Source organism: Salvelinus fontinalis, chromosome 34, assembly GCF_029448725.1.
Source record: "Salvelinus fontinalis isolate EN_2023a chromosome 34, ASM2944872v1, whole genome shotgun sequence".
Lineage (NCBI taxonomy): Eukaryota > Metazoa > Chordata > Actinopteri > Salmoniformes > Salmonidae > Salvelinus > Salvelinus fontinalis.
The window spans coordinates 8,411,592-8,425,577 of record NC_074698.1 but is presented as its reverse complement, the minus strand read 5'-3'; the positions used below and the strand labels follow the sequence as shown (position 1 = coordinate 8,425,577).

At 43.4% G+C, this 13,986-nt stretch overlaps 2 protein-coding genes across 8 annotated transcripts in view; one reads left to right on the top strand and one right to left on the bottom strand.

The window, feature by feature from the left end:
- The window catches only part of LOC129833001 (rho GTPase-activating protein 23-like), a 100,248-nt gene extending 94,607 nt beyond the window's left edge, over nucleotides 1-5,641 (top strand). For all 7 annotated transcript variants that reach the window (XM_055897206.1, XM_055897205.1, XM_055897199.1 and 4 more), the window contains 2 exons: nucleotides 661-692; nucleotides 904-5,641. In XM_055897206.1, the coding sequence (XP_055753181.1) occupies nucleotides 661-692; nucleotides 904-2,382 (1,511 nt within the window). In that variant the 3' untranslated portion in view covers nucleotides 2,383-5,641. The remainder of the gene's footprint in view (nucleotides 1-660; nucleotides 693-903) is intronic.
- Nucleotides 5,642-8,393: 2,752 nt separating this feature from the next.
- On the bottom strand, nucleotides 8,394-10,346 carry LOC129833000 (protein HEXIM1-like). Its single transcript, XM_055897198.1, has one exon. The coding sequence runs from the start codon at nucleotides 9,975-9,977 to the stop codon at nucleotides 8,847-8,849; it is 1,131 nt and encodes a 376-aa protein (XP_055753173.1). The 5' UTR covers nucleotides 9,978-10,346; the 3' UTR covers nucleotides 8,394-8,846.
- Between the last annotated feature and the right edge of the window lie 3,640 nt (nucleotides 10,347-13,986).

Here is a 13,986-nt window from a genome sequence, read left to right as displayed (position 1 = left end):
GTGTGTGTGTGACAGAGAGTGTGTGTGTGAGAGCGAGTGTGTGTGTGAGAGCGAGTGTGTGCGCGAGGTGGTGTGACCAAGTGTGTGGTGATTGAAAAACCCTTTACTCAACCTTGTATTCTGCCTTCCCTCCTCCCCAACGCTTCCTTCACCGGTTGATGTCATCAGTGTTTGCCGTGATGTCATCAGTGTGTGCTGCGATTCCTTAATGCTGTTGTTTTTCCCCACCCTCGCCCCTCTCTCCAACAACCCTGATCACATACCAGTCAGTTTGATCAACTCCATGACAATCGGTGGTTAGTGATTGGTGGTTAGTGACACATTGTTCTGTGTGTTAATGGTGTGTGACCAGTGTCTGTATGGTTCTGTTCCCCAGGGGAAGGTGAAGGGTAGAAGGTAGGCACAGAGGAATCACAACTCTCTACTAATTGGATTAGTGTTACATTAGAGTAGTCATATTTCCTGTGTTATAACAGTGTCGAAATGGTGCGTTTTAAGAGCTCTAGCTAGCTAGATAACAGAAAGGTTTATTGTTTTCTGAGCGGCAGCTCTGTGCCCCCCCTTCACTGCCATTCACGCTCCTCCTCCCCTCCCATGTAACACAGACCAGCTTTACAGTGTAGCTTTCTCCTCTGATTTTCTCTCTTTGTCCTCTCTTAGACTCAACCAACAGTGACTCAGCTAAATCTAAGGTAAGGCCTCGGACAGCCAACTATGCTGTTCTACGCTTGTTATTGAACTTCTGGCCACTCATATCACGCAGATAGCAGAAACTGGGCACAGTTTCACAGACATAAAACAATCTTCTTCACGACCATAAAAATACTCTGCACACTATCTAGTTATGGTTGAGGTTGTGTAAATCATCCGACCTTTGACCTATGTGACTTTCTTTTGCCTCAGGGGTCGTGGGGGTCAAAGCGAGACCTCACTGCCAAGGACTTTCTGACCCTGTCCATCATGTCCGCCGTCACCGGACGCAAGCGCAGGAATCGCCACAACGGCCGCATCGTGGGCAGCAGCACAGATGACGACTCGGAGCACGAGCCAATCAAAGCCAGCCACCTGGGGGCGGAGGAGGGAGAAGAGGCGGGGCTGGTGGTGGAAGGGGCAGACATCGCCCCACGAGCAGAGGGAGAGGAGGAGGAAGATGATGAGGAGGAGGAAGAAGAAGAAGAGTCTGTAGTAGAGCGAGTGAGAGTGCAGGTGGAGGTAAAAGAGGTGGTAGTTCCCAGCATGCCGTGCGGTGGTGAGAAAGAGAAAGCAGGGCAGACGGTGATGCTGCTCCCTGAGGAAGAGGCGGTGACGGCGGAGGTGAAGGGCAGGGCGTGGCGGGGGCCAGAGGACGCTCGCTCTATCGTCTCCGGTTACTCCACCCTCTCCACACTGGGGCGGAGCCTGGCGTCTGAGGGACGGTGCGATGAAGCTGACGACGAGCGCAGCGAGCTGGTGAGCGAGACGGACAACGAGAGCGGATTCGCCTCGCGCTCCCTTACCCAGGAGAGACCTGAGAAACACCCCCCTGCATCCATTACACCCACCCTCACACCCCCTACCCCCACACAGCCCCCCACACAACCCCCCACGGCAGCACAACGAAGCTTCCTCTACACACACTACAAACCCCACCCTATCTCCGCCACACCCCAGCACACCACCCCCACCCCCTCCACACACACTCAGGACCCTGGGGAGAGGAGCGAGGGTGGGGCGCGATCCACCACCCCCTCCTCCTCCTCCTTCTCGTCGTCCTCCACCACCCACAGACTGCACTCCCGGCCCTCCTTCAACTCCCACAAGCTGATCCAGTGTGACACGCTGGCCAGGAAGAAGCTAAAGGACAGAGGGAAGACCAAGGCTCGTTCTCTGGACCTGCTGGACCTCCCTGGGCCTTCAGGAGAGGAGGAGGGAGCTGGGGCCCAGAGGGACCGATCCAGGACCAACCCTTCCACAGGGAGCAGCCAGGAGAGCCTACGTCCAGCCCGACCCAAAGAATCCCTGCCGCCCAGCGAGGCTGCCTCTTTCACCCCCAGCGGGACAGGGCAGGGTCAGGGGCGAGGGTCTCTGGCTGACCAGGTGCGTGCGCGCCTGCTGGGCTCGGCTGATGACCTGCGTATCGTGGGGCTGAGGAAGCCACTCTCCCCGGAGACGAGGAGGAAGAGACGGGCCTGGAGAAGACACACTGTGGTGGTCTCACCTACCGAGACGGGCGACAAGAGGCCTGCGCTAGCCACCAACGTGTTCCCCATGTCGCCGGCCACTTCCAAACCACAGGGGTCACCCCTCGACCCCCAGGAGCTTGACCCAAGACATCCTCTTCCCCTGGGCCAGAATCCCCCCGCCACACGCGCACCAGCCTCCAGGTTCCATCAGTACCTGTAACTATGGACAGAGACTGATAGGCCTGTAAATTACAAGGCCTCTGGCCTCCCTCTCAAAGTCTCCCTCCCCTGAGCTGCTGAGCCACGGCTACTGTCTCAGAGGGTCAGATAGTGCTGACCCCAGGTCAGTTGCATGATGGCAGTGAGTAGTGGACAGCAGAGCCACAGACAGACACAAGGGGTCTTATGACAGGTCTGAGAACAGTTTTCGGCCTCTAGTCTACTCACGCTCCCTTTTCATTTGTTTCAGATCCGTTTGCATGGCAAAGGGAATTCCAGTATTTGCCAAAGCTTTTTTCGTTTGTGTGTTTTAAATAAAAAATAAAATATGCTAAACTGCAATGGGACGACAGACAGACAGACAGACAGACAGACAGACAGACAGGCAGGCAGGCAGGCAGGCAGGCAGGCAGGCAGGCAGGCAGGCAGGCAGGCAGGCAGGCAGGCAGGCAGACAGACAGACAGACAGACAGACAGACAGACAGACAGACAGACAGACAGACCGGACAGGACAGGACAGACCTCATCTCGATGTCAAAGCCAAGAACTCGCCCTCATGCAGGCAGCAGACAGACAGACAGTGTGTTACTGAATACTAGGATCCTTCCTGTCCTCTCTGTTGCTTCCTGTCTGACACAGGAAGTGGGCTGTCCTCTCCCAGTGCACAGGGAAGAGCATGCCAAACGAAGCCTACCCAGGGTTCCTCACAGAGTGACACTTTCAACAGGGCTGTGGGCTCTCTCTCTGTCTTTCTCACAAACACACACACAGACACACTAGCTGAGGCGGAATGTGAGTTTTGAGGGAGAACGCTGTCTGACCTTTGGCCCCAGCACTGACTTCTATATCAGTCTTCCTTAATATTCTGTTACTGTGACAACCACAGAACAACTGACTCTAACACTTCTCTAGTTGCCAACACACATAAATAACATAACTCTCACACACACACATGCTCACACAGCAGTAGTGGTCTGTAACCCAGATGTTTGTATGTCTGTACATATGTGTGTTTGCCTGACAATACCCGTGAGTATGTTTGAGTGTGCAGGTGTTTGTGTGTTGAACTATTTTGTAACATTTGTACAAAGCCTTGTTAAGTTAACCTTGTAAATATATAATTATTACATTATCATTATTTGTTTTTGTTTCTTTTTAATGGTTTACATAAGTGCACACAGGTGCACTATCATTTCCTTCAAGATGTTACTTGAAATGTTCCTCTTAATATATTATTTTTTGTTTTATATACAGTATATATTATATATTTTTTTTGTATGAAAAGAATAAGTACTTTTATTGTGATTTGACTTCTGGGGTGTACCTGTTTTTAAAACAAACAAAATAAGAAACATCCTAAACCTGACTTAAAGCCTGTTCCTCGTTTCCTCATAGATGGCCTTTCTCTGTGACTCACAGTACTATGCAGAAATACGTTCTCTCATTTAGCAAAGATAGAATAACTCATCCAACATTAAAATTCTCCAGTCAAAATCCTTAGTTCTGGCCGTTGAAATGCCTGTCCATTTCGTGGCTGGATAGCATCCATTTCCGCATTTGAAGAAAGCAATGTACTCTCCCCTTGCTGACACTACTATCTACCTTGTGTTGACAATACTTTACTTTACAATACAATCTTATTTTGCAGCAAGCAGGGCTTTATCTACCATAACCTAATTTAAGTCTGAATAATGTTTGTAAGCATCTCAGCTCTTATCAAAGAACGGTCACATACTGTACTCGCATCAACTCTATCATAACTGTCTTTTCAATTGGATTAAGTATTAGTTGGTAATAATTTGCTTTACCAAACCCGCCTATGTGTACCAGAGTAAACATTTGCTTTCATTTTATGGGTGACAGAGAAAGCTCAGAATATTGACAACATGCCGTTAAACGTCAAGGGTTATAAATGCAACCTCCATGTACACACAAAGTTACATTTTGTATAGTCTGTCAATTATATTTTATTTCTTATATTATCAGGAATATTTTTAGTATTATACCGCCTGCGCATGATTTTTCATGTCACATATTACATTTCCGTACGGTTAGACTCACTCAAGTGAATGACCACTGCGAGTGGGGTGCTTCAGAATTCCTGGATACAAATGACTGATTGCAGAAATGTGGTTACCATGAGTAGCCATTTTGGGGTCTGCTGTGTTTCTAGACTTGTATACCATTCTCTTGGCCATGGTCCAAGATGAGTTTCCATTTCCCAAATAGTCTTTATTAACTGTTCCTCAACCAATGTCATATGGGACTTATTCTTTGGTTTGCCTGACAGGATTTTGCCTGACAGGATTTTTTGTCATCATTAAATGTAATTGACTTTTTGTTAGTCTTGTCTTACCTCAAGAGTTGCCCCAAGAGTTGCCTTACAAGTGCCTGATTTCTGGAGTGTTTTTGTTCTGCAGTGAGTGCCATGGTCAGTCCTCACCTCCCCATTAACCCTCATTATTCCAGACTCTCAAAGCCAAAAGCTTCAACCTTCACATCTAGTCATAAGCCAGACTGAATCCATTATTTTCTCGTTGCTGTGCTTACATCTTAGCCGCTGACCCAAAGACATGTATCATACATACGAGCAGCCTCTCTGGGAGGCCATTAAGAGCAACACTGTGTCTGGCCAAGGACTTGTCTATGCAGTCTGTTTGCATCTAACAAGCACTAACAAACAGCAGAATACCTGATGCTGCAAGGAGAGGGAAAGTATATTGCTCTAACCTGTTTTTCTCTTACACAGAGGTTCTTTCACGTGGACAGTGTTTTGTATGGTACACATAACAAGCTCTAAGTAAGGGTAATCAATACCTAGAACATGGGAATATAGTACCAACTCATTTGCATTAGATTTTGTTTGATGAACTAACTGTATAAATTTAAACTGTCAGTCAATAGGAGACATACAGCTGAGCTCAACAGAGCTGAACCAAACTGCTCATGCCTTCATCGAAAAGATAAATAGAAACATTGTAGAACATTCTGACAACACTCAATGTGTGTTTAGCTGTCCGTTGCTTGAAATGTGATATACCTTATGTTTGTTATTATGTCTGATAATATTTTGTACATATTGTCTTGATATGTAACATATTGTATTGTGTAAAGTACATTTTGAATTGCTTTGAGTAAACAATCTAAGAAAATGGACTGACTAAAGGTTATCCACCTGGAACCATTTCATTCGATGGCTTTTTGCTTCAAAGCAAGGTTATATGATGTAAATAAACAGAATTACGTTTTAAAAAAGATTATTTTTTCAGTTGCTTGAAAGTTTTGTGAATGTTTAATGTCAATAGTATTCTGTGGTCATTGCTGACATGCGTCATTCTAGGCAAAAGTTTCAGATATGTCATTGAAATGGGGAAGGATGTCAGTCCACATGAACAAAATGAATTCCCAAACAAAAAAAGTGGAACCAGGTTTGTGACACCACTGATTGGCATCCACCCAACGCATCCTGCACCACAATAAAAAAATACTGTACTTTTTTAACAGTATCCCTCTAGCGGTGCAATTCACAGATGCATCTTGGAACTACATTACCCATAATTATTCTGCTGTAGAGCACTCAATCTTGCACCACACTTCCCTACATGCGTTTTGCCTGCACCCAGGGAGGACCTGACAACTAGAAATTGGTGCAAATTATATCACTACATTCAATTAAGATTCCTAAAGTCTTGCACACATTTGGTTTTGTATTGTATGTCGGTAAACCACGTTTGATTTGGGAAATTTAAATGTTTAAATCTGCGTTAAACCTAGCTATCTAACAAGTTAGCAAAGTCTTGCTAAAAACAAAGAAATCGTTAGCTTGCTAGCTGGCCTAGCTTGATAAATAAATGCATATTTTGACCAGCCATATAGCTAGTTACCTAACCTGCATTTTAAACAGAGGGACGTTAACAATTAGCAATCTAAGCACCAACTGCACTAGCTGGTTAAGCGATTTCATGTGCTCTGCCCACAGCCCACTTTGAACCACGGCTATATTTTTCAAATGGATACGGTTGGAAACTAAGCATGAAAAGGAAATAAACGTCATCGTGTATTATCGTGTAGCCCTCACTGAAATCAAAATGATTAGCTGCAGCCAAATGGCTGCCAGTATGAGCTCGAGACATTAGGATCAAGACAACGTCGAAAGAGGAGCTCAGGAAAATCTGTGGATTCCAAATACGGCACGAGAAACGCTTGAGTTAAATCATTTCTTAATCCAAGAACAATTTATCACTGGAATCTTGGTATTTAATCATAGTTTAAACATGCATAAAATGTATCATTTTGGAATAAATATATTGACCCAGAAGTTTATTTGTAACTTTGTGTCAATGTTGACAACATGTCTGGAACCAGACTAAATGGGTCAGCGTTGCTTATCTATTTTTCATTATTAGCTTTCCTCTCTTTAAAGGGATAGTTCAACCAAATTACAGAATTACATATTGGTTTCCTTACCCTATAAATCCATGGACAAGGTATGGCAGAAATCCATGCATTGGTTTGTTTTACCTGGCCACTGTTTAATACATAAGTAACTTAATTGAGCAACACTCAATGTTGGATACTTTAGAATGATTTGGACCTGAAGAACAAAACATGCTAATATCATTGACTTGCATTGGATTTGTGCCACAAAAGTTTGGAAACAGTAGCCAGGTAAACAAAGCATTGATTTATGTCATACCTTGTCCATAGACTACTTACAGGGTAGGAAAGCCAATGTAATTTGTGTGAACTATCCCTATTTTCACACTATTTAGCTGTATACTATTCCATAAGAACAGTATGAATGGTAGGCTTAACATTCACATTGAATTCAATCTAATTTTATGAGTATTTACAAAATGTAATGACAGTAATGAAAAAGTGACAAGAGTTCTCCCCTGACATTCATTGAACACCCTTGGCTCAATAAATTCCATACCCCAAATTATACCATGGAAGTAGGTCAATGCAACTCCAATAGGACCCATGCCTTGTTTAGAAAGACTATTTTAGCAAGTTGGAGTCATCTGCTCGATGAGCTTTAGCCTGCAACATTAGGTCCATTTCACATACCACTGAGACAGGTCAAGAGGTGACCTAATGAGCTTTGGAGTACAAAATAGCTTTTGTAAGGATATCATGTCAAGTCGTGAGACCTCACAAAACCATCAGCTACAGCTGGAGACATATATCCAGGATTGGGTACAGTCCCTGGTTTGATTCCAGGCTGTATCACAACCGGTCGTGATTGGGCGGCACACAATTGGCCCAGCGTCCTCCGGGGTAGGCTGTGATTGTAAATAAGAATTTGTTCTTAACTGACTTGCCTAGTTAAATGAAAATACTTTCTAAATGTAATCTATTACTAGTTACCTGGCCAACATTGTAATCAATAACGTAACTTTTGGATTACCCAAATTGAGTAACTTAATCGGATTACTTTCCCCTCAATTAGAATAAGACTAAAAGGAGCTATCGAACGCATTTGGTGTAATCATAGTGGTCTCTGACTTGTGGTCAGACTCGCTCAGGTGTAACAAACTTTAACTTGCACCTTTTTCCCCAATGCTGAATTGAATGTCATTGAGAAAACAAAAAATATGTTTTCACAAACATCCTTTATTTAAAACAAGTAGATGTCTACTTTATCAAAAGTATCTCTAATCTTATTGCAGTTAGTTTTTTGTAATCAGTTACTCCAACCCTGCATATGGCTATGTACTGTAGATTCTAAGCATTTAAAATATATATATATTTTTATCAAGGGTTACATTATGCAACCTGCATATGATCTCTATAGTGGCCATCAGTCATGAGTGAAGCAGTTAAAACTTACCTGATTTGGTAGTGGCTCATCTAAGAATAGAGTAGGATAGTAAGGACACATCTGAATGAATCTGAAAAACTAGGCTATTGAGCATATTCCATCACTTTACATCTGCCTAAATAGTGGAAAGAAAATTATCTAAGTCGATAGCTGTAAAATGGCAGATAATAGCCAAACACTTATGTTGATATCAGGCAAAAATCTTTATTTACCCCCTACAAAAAAAACGAAATAATGTTTGTGTACATGTTAATTTACACATTTAATTGTGGCAAAGTTATTTGAAATTCTCGAAAGAAGCTTTGTTTGACAAATGTTAAATTTAGACAAACGTGTCCTGCTCATTTAACAAATTATGGGATAGAGTACTTTAATGCATGCATACCAGGAAAACAAAAACGTATTTCCAAATACATTCTCTTTATAAAAAAGAAAATAATTATTTTAAATATATACACATTATTTATTGAAAAAGTTTAAACAGGCGCCTTTACAGTCCAAATAGAAAACAAAAGAAAGTATTGCAATGCAATTTTACGGACTGTCACTGAACCGTCGAGTTAACAAACGATTTCATAAAACTGCTGACAATTTTTTAAAGTCCCGTTCAGTCTCCACATTTTACCTGGTTCTATCCATTTCTAGTCACCTAATGTGACAATCTGCACCCGCTCCTTGCTCTGCTGGTTATGCGGACGTTGCTCACTGTTCTGCGCCCTCAGTCTCTCCAATTCACCCTCCAATTCTCTGATCCGCGCCGAATCCGACTGGGGAACCTGGCTATCATTTGTGATGTCCGGGTTGGCTGCGCGTCGCAACCGGGTGTTCTCTTCCTCCAGACGGGACATGCACTTTTCCAGCTCCAGGTATTCTTGAACCAGCTCTTGCTTGGACATGTTTTGAAGACTTTCGATGTGGTATTTCTCGTATGTCTCAGAAAAGTCTCTCTGAAGAAACTCCCCACCTGCGTTTCCAGGCCTCCCGATGCCGTCGCTGCCACCACCGCTGCCATAGTCCTCCTCCTCCTCGACATCGAATAGGTCGTCCTCACTTGCGGTGTCCTCTGGGCGAGCACCAGTCCCCAACTGACGTCGGGGCCCACTTTCGGTATTCAGATCCGGTTCCTCTCGGTCGTGTTCATCCATAAGGAACTGCGTTGTATTGTAGGGGGCAACGGGCAACCCTTTCGCGAACATCTCTGCTCTCACTCGGGACGCTCGTTCTGTCTCTCGCTCGTCAAGCTTTTTCTTTTCTTCCCAAGACAGTTTAAAATAGGGCTTCCATTGACGCTTCTTTTTGGATGGTCGGCGCCTGTGTTTCTTCTTGCCCTGGCGCGCATCTACAGCTGCCCCGACGCCCGGAGAGCCAGAGTCGCTTCTTTTCCCACACTCGCCTTGCACTTGACTCAGGGTCTCCTCGTGCGGTCCATCTCCACTATTTCCGTGGGCTACGAGGCCACCTTCCCCGGCTGCATCTGCTCCTGGTTCCTGGCAAGGCTGTATTGCTGCTGGGCACTTAGGAAGTGCATTTCCGGCAACGAATCTAGGGCACACCTCCCTCTGTCCGCCTTGCATTTGCCACAACTTGTCTGAAGGGATAACCCCGCCTTCGCTCTCTGCTTGCTGCTGTTTATCTCCATATCGCCCCCTACCGTCAGTCTCCAGTCCACGTCTCTCATTGGTTTGGGGATGCTCCACAACTCTTTCTCTCCCACCTGATGAGGTATCTGAAGTTTTTAGGTGATGGGTCTTCTCAATGCTCGGTTCTGTCATCCTGGTGTATGCGGGTGGGCTGTTCGCCTTACAACATGTCAACCGTTGTCTCTGTGTGAATTAAGCTAAATGTTAATTAAAATATGTTTAGATAACTTTTGCTAAGTATACTGTTTCTATGTCTCAATACGAGCAACATTTACTTGACAAGAAATGTTCAGCTAACTTTCGAAACGTTCACTATCGCTACTCTTAAAAACAAAGTTATGAATGGTAACACTTGTTACTTCGCGAATGATTATTCAGAGATACTGTAGCTAGCTAGCGAACTAACGTTAACTATTTCGGTGCCGCTACCACTCGTAGTCCTTCTCAAGTTCGTATTTCATCTCCACAACAGTGACCGTCCAGTATGCTACCACAGAAGGAGTTCGCGGCTTTATATCACCTCTACCACTGCCAAGTGCGCATGCTGCTTTTCTTGACTCTACTTGTTTTGTGGGAACTGTAGTTCCAATGTAGGTAAATTACTAGCGAGACCGTCCATGCCCAACTACCTAACCCACAATTCTAGGGCATTTTTTGAACATTTAAGCCAATCAGACTTTAGGATATAGGACCATCCTCTCATTTCTGCTATTGGACAAAATGGCATATTCGCTGTTGCTAAGCTTAAATCATATTTCTATTGGTTATCCCGAGAGTCAATCAAGTGCACATTGGTCCCATGAGGAGAGCAGTCTGGGGCATTATTTCAGACGCTACCATGTATAAATAGAGGGGGGAATTAGTGAACGTTTTGAAGAGTCTGTGGATTAATCTTCATTAATCGATATCCCACTCATATTGTATACTACTAGTAAATGATGACATATGAATATGTCATGGCTTTTATCTATTTCGGATTTTTTGGGGCTCAGGATCACTCCCCCAATCATTGAGACAATCCTTTCTTTCTAACGATAATGAGACCGTCATCCTGAACAAACTAGTCCTTTTTTACGGACCGTGTAGAAAAACGATTAACTATCGGCTACACACTATGTTAATTTTGTTAATGCTTTAACAATTACACAATTATTTTATGTGGTTTCAAATGGTGTAAGGCTTTTCTTGATAAAAAAAATATATTCTCTCTGGTGCGGAGCGATATTTTCCTCGCCTCCCACTAATGCGCAGGGATAAGAGTGTAGTAGAACGACGCTAAATAAACGACATTTTTATTTATCGAGAGCTAGCTACCCAGTAGCAAATTAGGCTCAATAGAACGGAACAACAAACGATGGTGAAATGTTAAAATAACACAATTGCCCACATTTGAGAGTTAAGCTTATTGTCGACGGTTTAGTTACCAGTTAATTAAACGTGCCTCTCTTTGACCCAGTTTCTATATTAAAAACGACCTAAAGGCTTGCCGACTGAGCTGGCTAGTTACTAGCTAGGTTAGCTGGCTGGCTAATGTGCTAGCTAGCGTCACACATCATGCATGTGTAGTGAAATATACAACTTTAGATTCAAATATTGTATGGTCTTTGCAAACGCATTGATAATCGTTGTATAAATTAGCATGTTATAAAATATACGCTTCTCATTACAAACTGATGGAAATCATAAATTAGCATGTGAGCTAGCTCGTCCAGTAGCTAGGTACGACGACCAGTTAGTTATTTTTTGGCAAGATTCTCTATCTAGTCAAGCCTTATTTTCATGGATGTACCAAAGTGGGAGTATCGGTGGAAACATAGTATTGTAATATGGCATCTTAACATTCAAAACATGCAATCAAACTAAATGTTGAGCTAGCGTTGATTTGCTAGGTAGTTAGTAGCAGTAGCATGTAGCTACTTGCTATGATAGCTGGGGGTTAGGTCTTTTTACTGTGGTTGAAATAGCTAGTCTGTTAAATTACCGAATTCTATCTCTGCATTAATGTAAGCAGCATAGATAACTTCAAACTGTCATAATTTACTAATTACCTCTTCAAACAGCATATTTTTGCATAACAAATACACAGTTTTATGCATTATTTGCAAATCTCACCAAAAGTATGCAGACAAGACAACAGAAATGACAGTGTCTGTATATTTTTACTGATATGTAATGTCCTTATTCTCTGCAGGCAAGATATTCCTCCCACGTGGAGAGTGCACATCTCAGTGGCATTTCACATGGTGCCTACTTGGTGTGTGATGGCTGCTGTAGGCTAAATGCATGTAAGCCTACTTTTCAGGGGGTAGGCATCCCCTCCCCCTCATACCATAGACCTTTCTTTCAATCACATTCACTCTTATCCTGATTTTCTCCTAAATTGTCATCTTCAATCATTCCCCCTTGCTCTCTCTTACAGTCTTTTGTCCTCTCTCATCTCTATTATTTTTGCTCCATTGGTTTCTCTTAATAAGCATCTCTCCCTTCTGTCCTCTTTTTTTCTTGGTCCTTTCATCTTCATTTTTCTTGGAGCAATTGACGAAAGAGTAGGCTATGCCCGAATGTATAGGCCTAAACGACTAGGGACTTTCTCTATAAGGCGTTATTCCTGTAATGTGTCAACCTACCTGGTTAAATAAGGGTTAATAGTCTTAGTTTGTTGTGAGGTGCTTGCTAGCTATAACTCTCAGAATTAAAGAGACTAATATACAGCAAATAAGCCTTTGTAAGTTGTGCTAAATACAATTCTACATTTGTTAGCAAGCTCACAAATACAAAAATGTACCACACACACTCAATGTAGGCTGATCAGACGTTCTTCAGTCCAAGGCAAACTTTTGGCAGTTGACAGATACCAGCCAAACCTGTGTATCTATCGGCTGCCATATTACCCATTGTTTACTGAAAGGGGAGTGATTGCTGGGGGGACCAGGAGGGAGGGTAAGGTTTGTCAAATGGGGTAGTGGGTGTTTACAGAGGCAGTGGCATTTGGTGGAAGCTCTATATGCCTGGGCAGGAGCACAGCAGCTCCTGGATCAGAGCCTCTGAGAGGATTATTGGACATGAGTTAATCTCTCACTCTATATATACTTGGCTGGGTACAATTGAGAATGGGTCAAAATATCTATTCTATAGACATTTGCGATTTTCCCATAACATATCAGAGCCATGTACTGTATTTAGATAAATATATGGATCTGCATTATGTTGTTCTATCCTTTGTCTCTGTTTTGATATTACACATCACAGCTTACAGAGCCTGAATGGGTGTTCTAAAATGGATGCCTTTGGATCAGGTTATTAGGAGACCCAGTGCCGTTCTGCGAGAGAGAGTGAAGGAGTTTGCATTTATGCTGTAGGTATAGGTCTGTAAATGGCCTGTGAAACATGCCTCTCTCCCCTAGGCCTGGGACCTACAGCTGAGCTCGCTCCTTCTCCTAATTATCCTCTTTATACCCTTATCGAAACCTAATTAAGTCCCAACCCCACGGGTTTGCCACTGCAGTATCGCAGACCAAGACCTATTCATCTAATCCACAGTTAGTATTCCCCCCGGCATACTTACAATGACATATAGCACCTATTAAGTGGAGTGCCCTTCAAAAGCATTTCTCTTTGCACAAATTGACTTTGTATGTTAATAATATATGGATGTAGACGTAATAAATCATAACTTGGGCCCAGAGCTATTTGATCATGTTAATCACCACTGCAGCCTGGCTTTGAAGAGAACAGCAGGATAGGCTATAGAAATAGCTTTGTCTTCAGAAGTAGGCCAGGCTACTTGCAGCCTCTGCGATATTACGAAACTGTTTAATCATTGTGTTAGAGGCATATTCAATGTATAAGGTTTGTGCACTTTGGCACTTTGCTTGAATTATGTAACTGAATTTTGTTGTAATAAAGCAATAGCCAGATTATACATTATTCTCAAGACAGCGGCTTTCATACTTTAGTATTTCCTGCCTACACCCCACCCACCCATAATGGGGTTGCGATAACAGATTTGTACAACCATATATAACCGCTAGGTGGCGCCCAGGGATAAGACTTCGAACGTTGACTGCAAGTGGGTGGCGCTGTGTGTGTCAGTGGATGGATGTAGTAACGCAAAAACTAGTGTGACTAGCCTGTGTTTGGA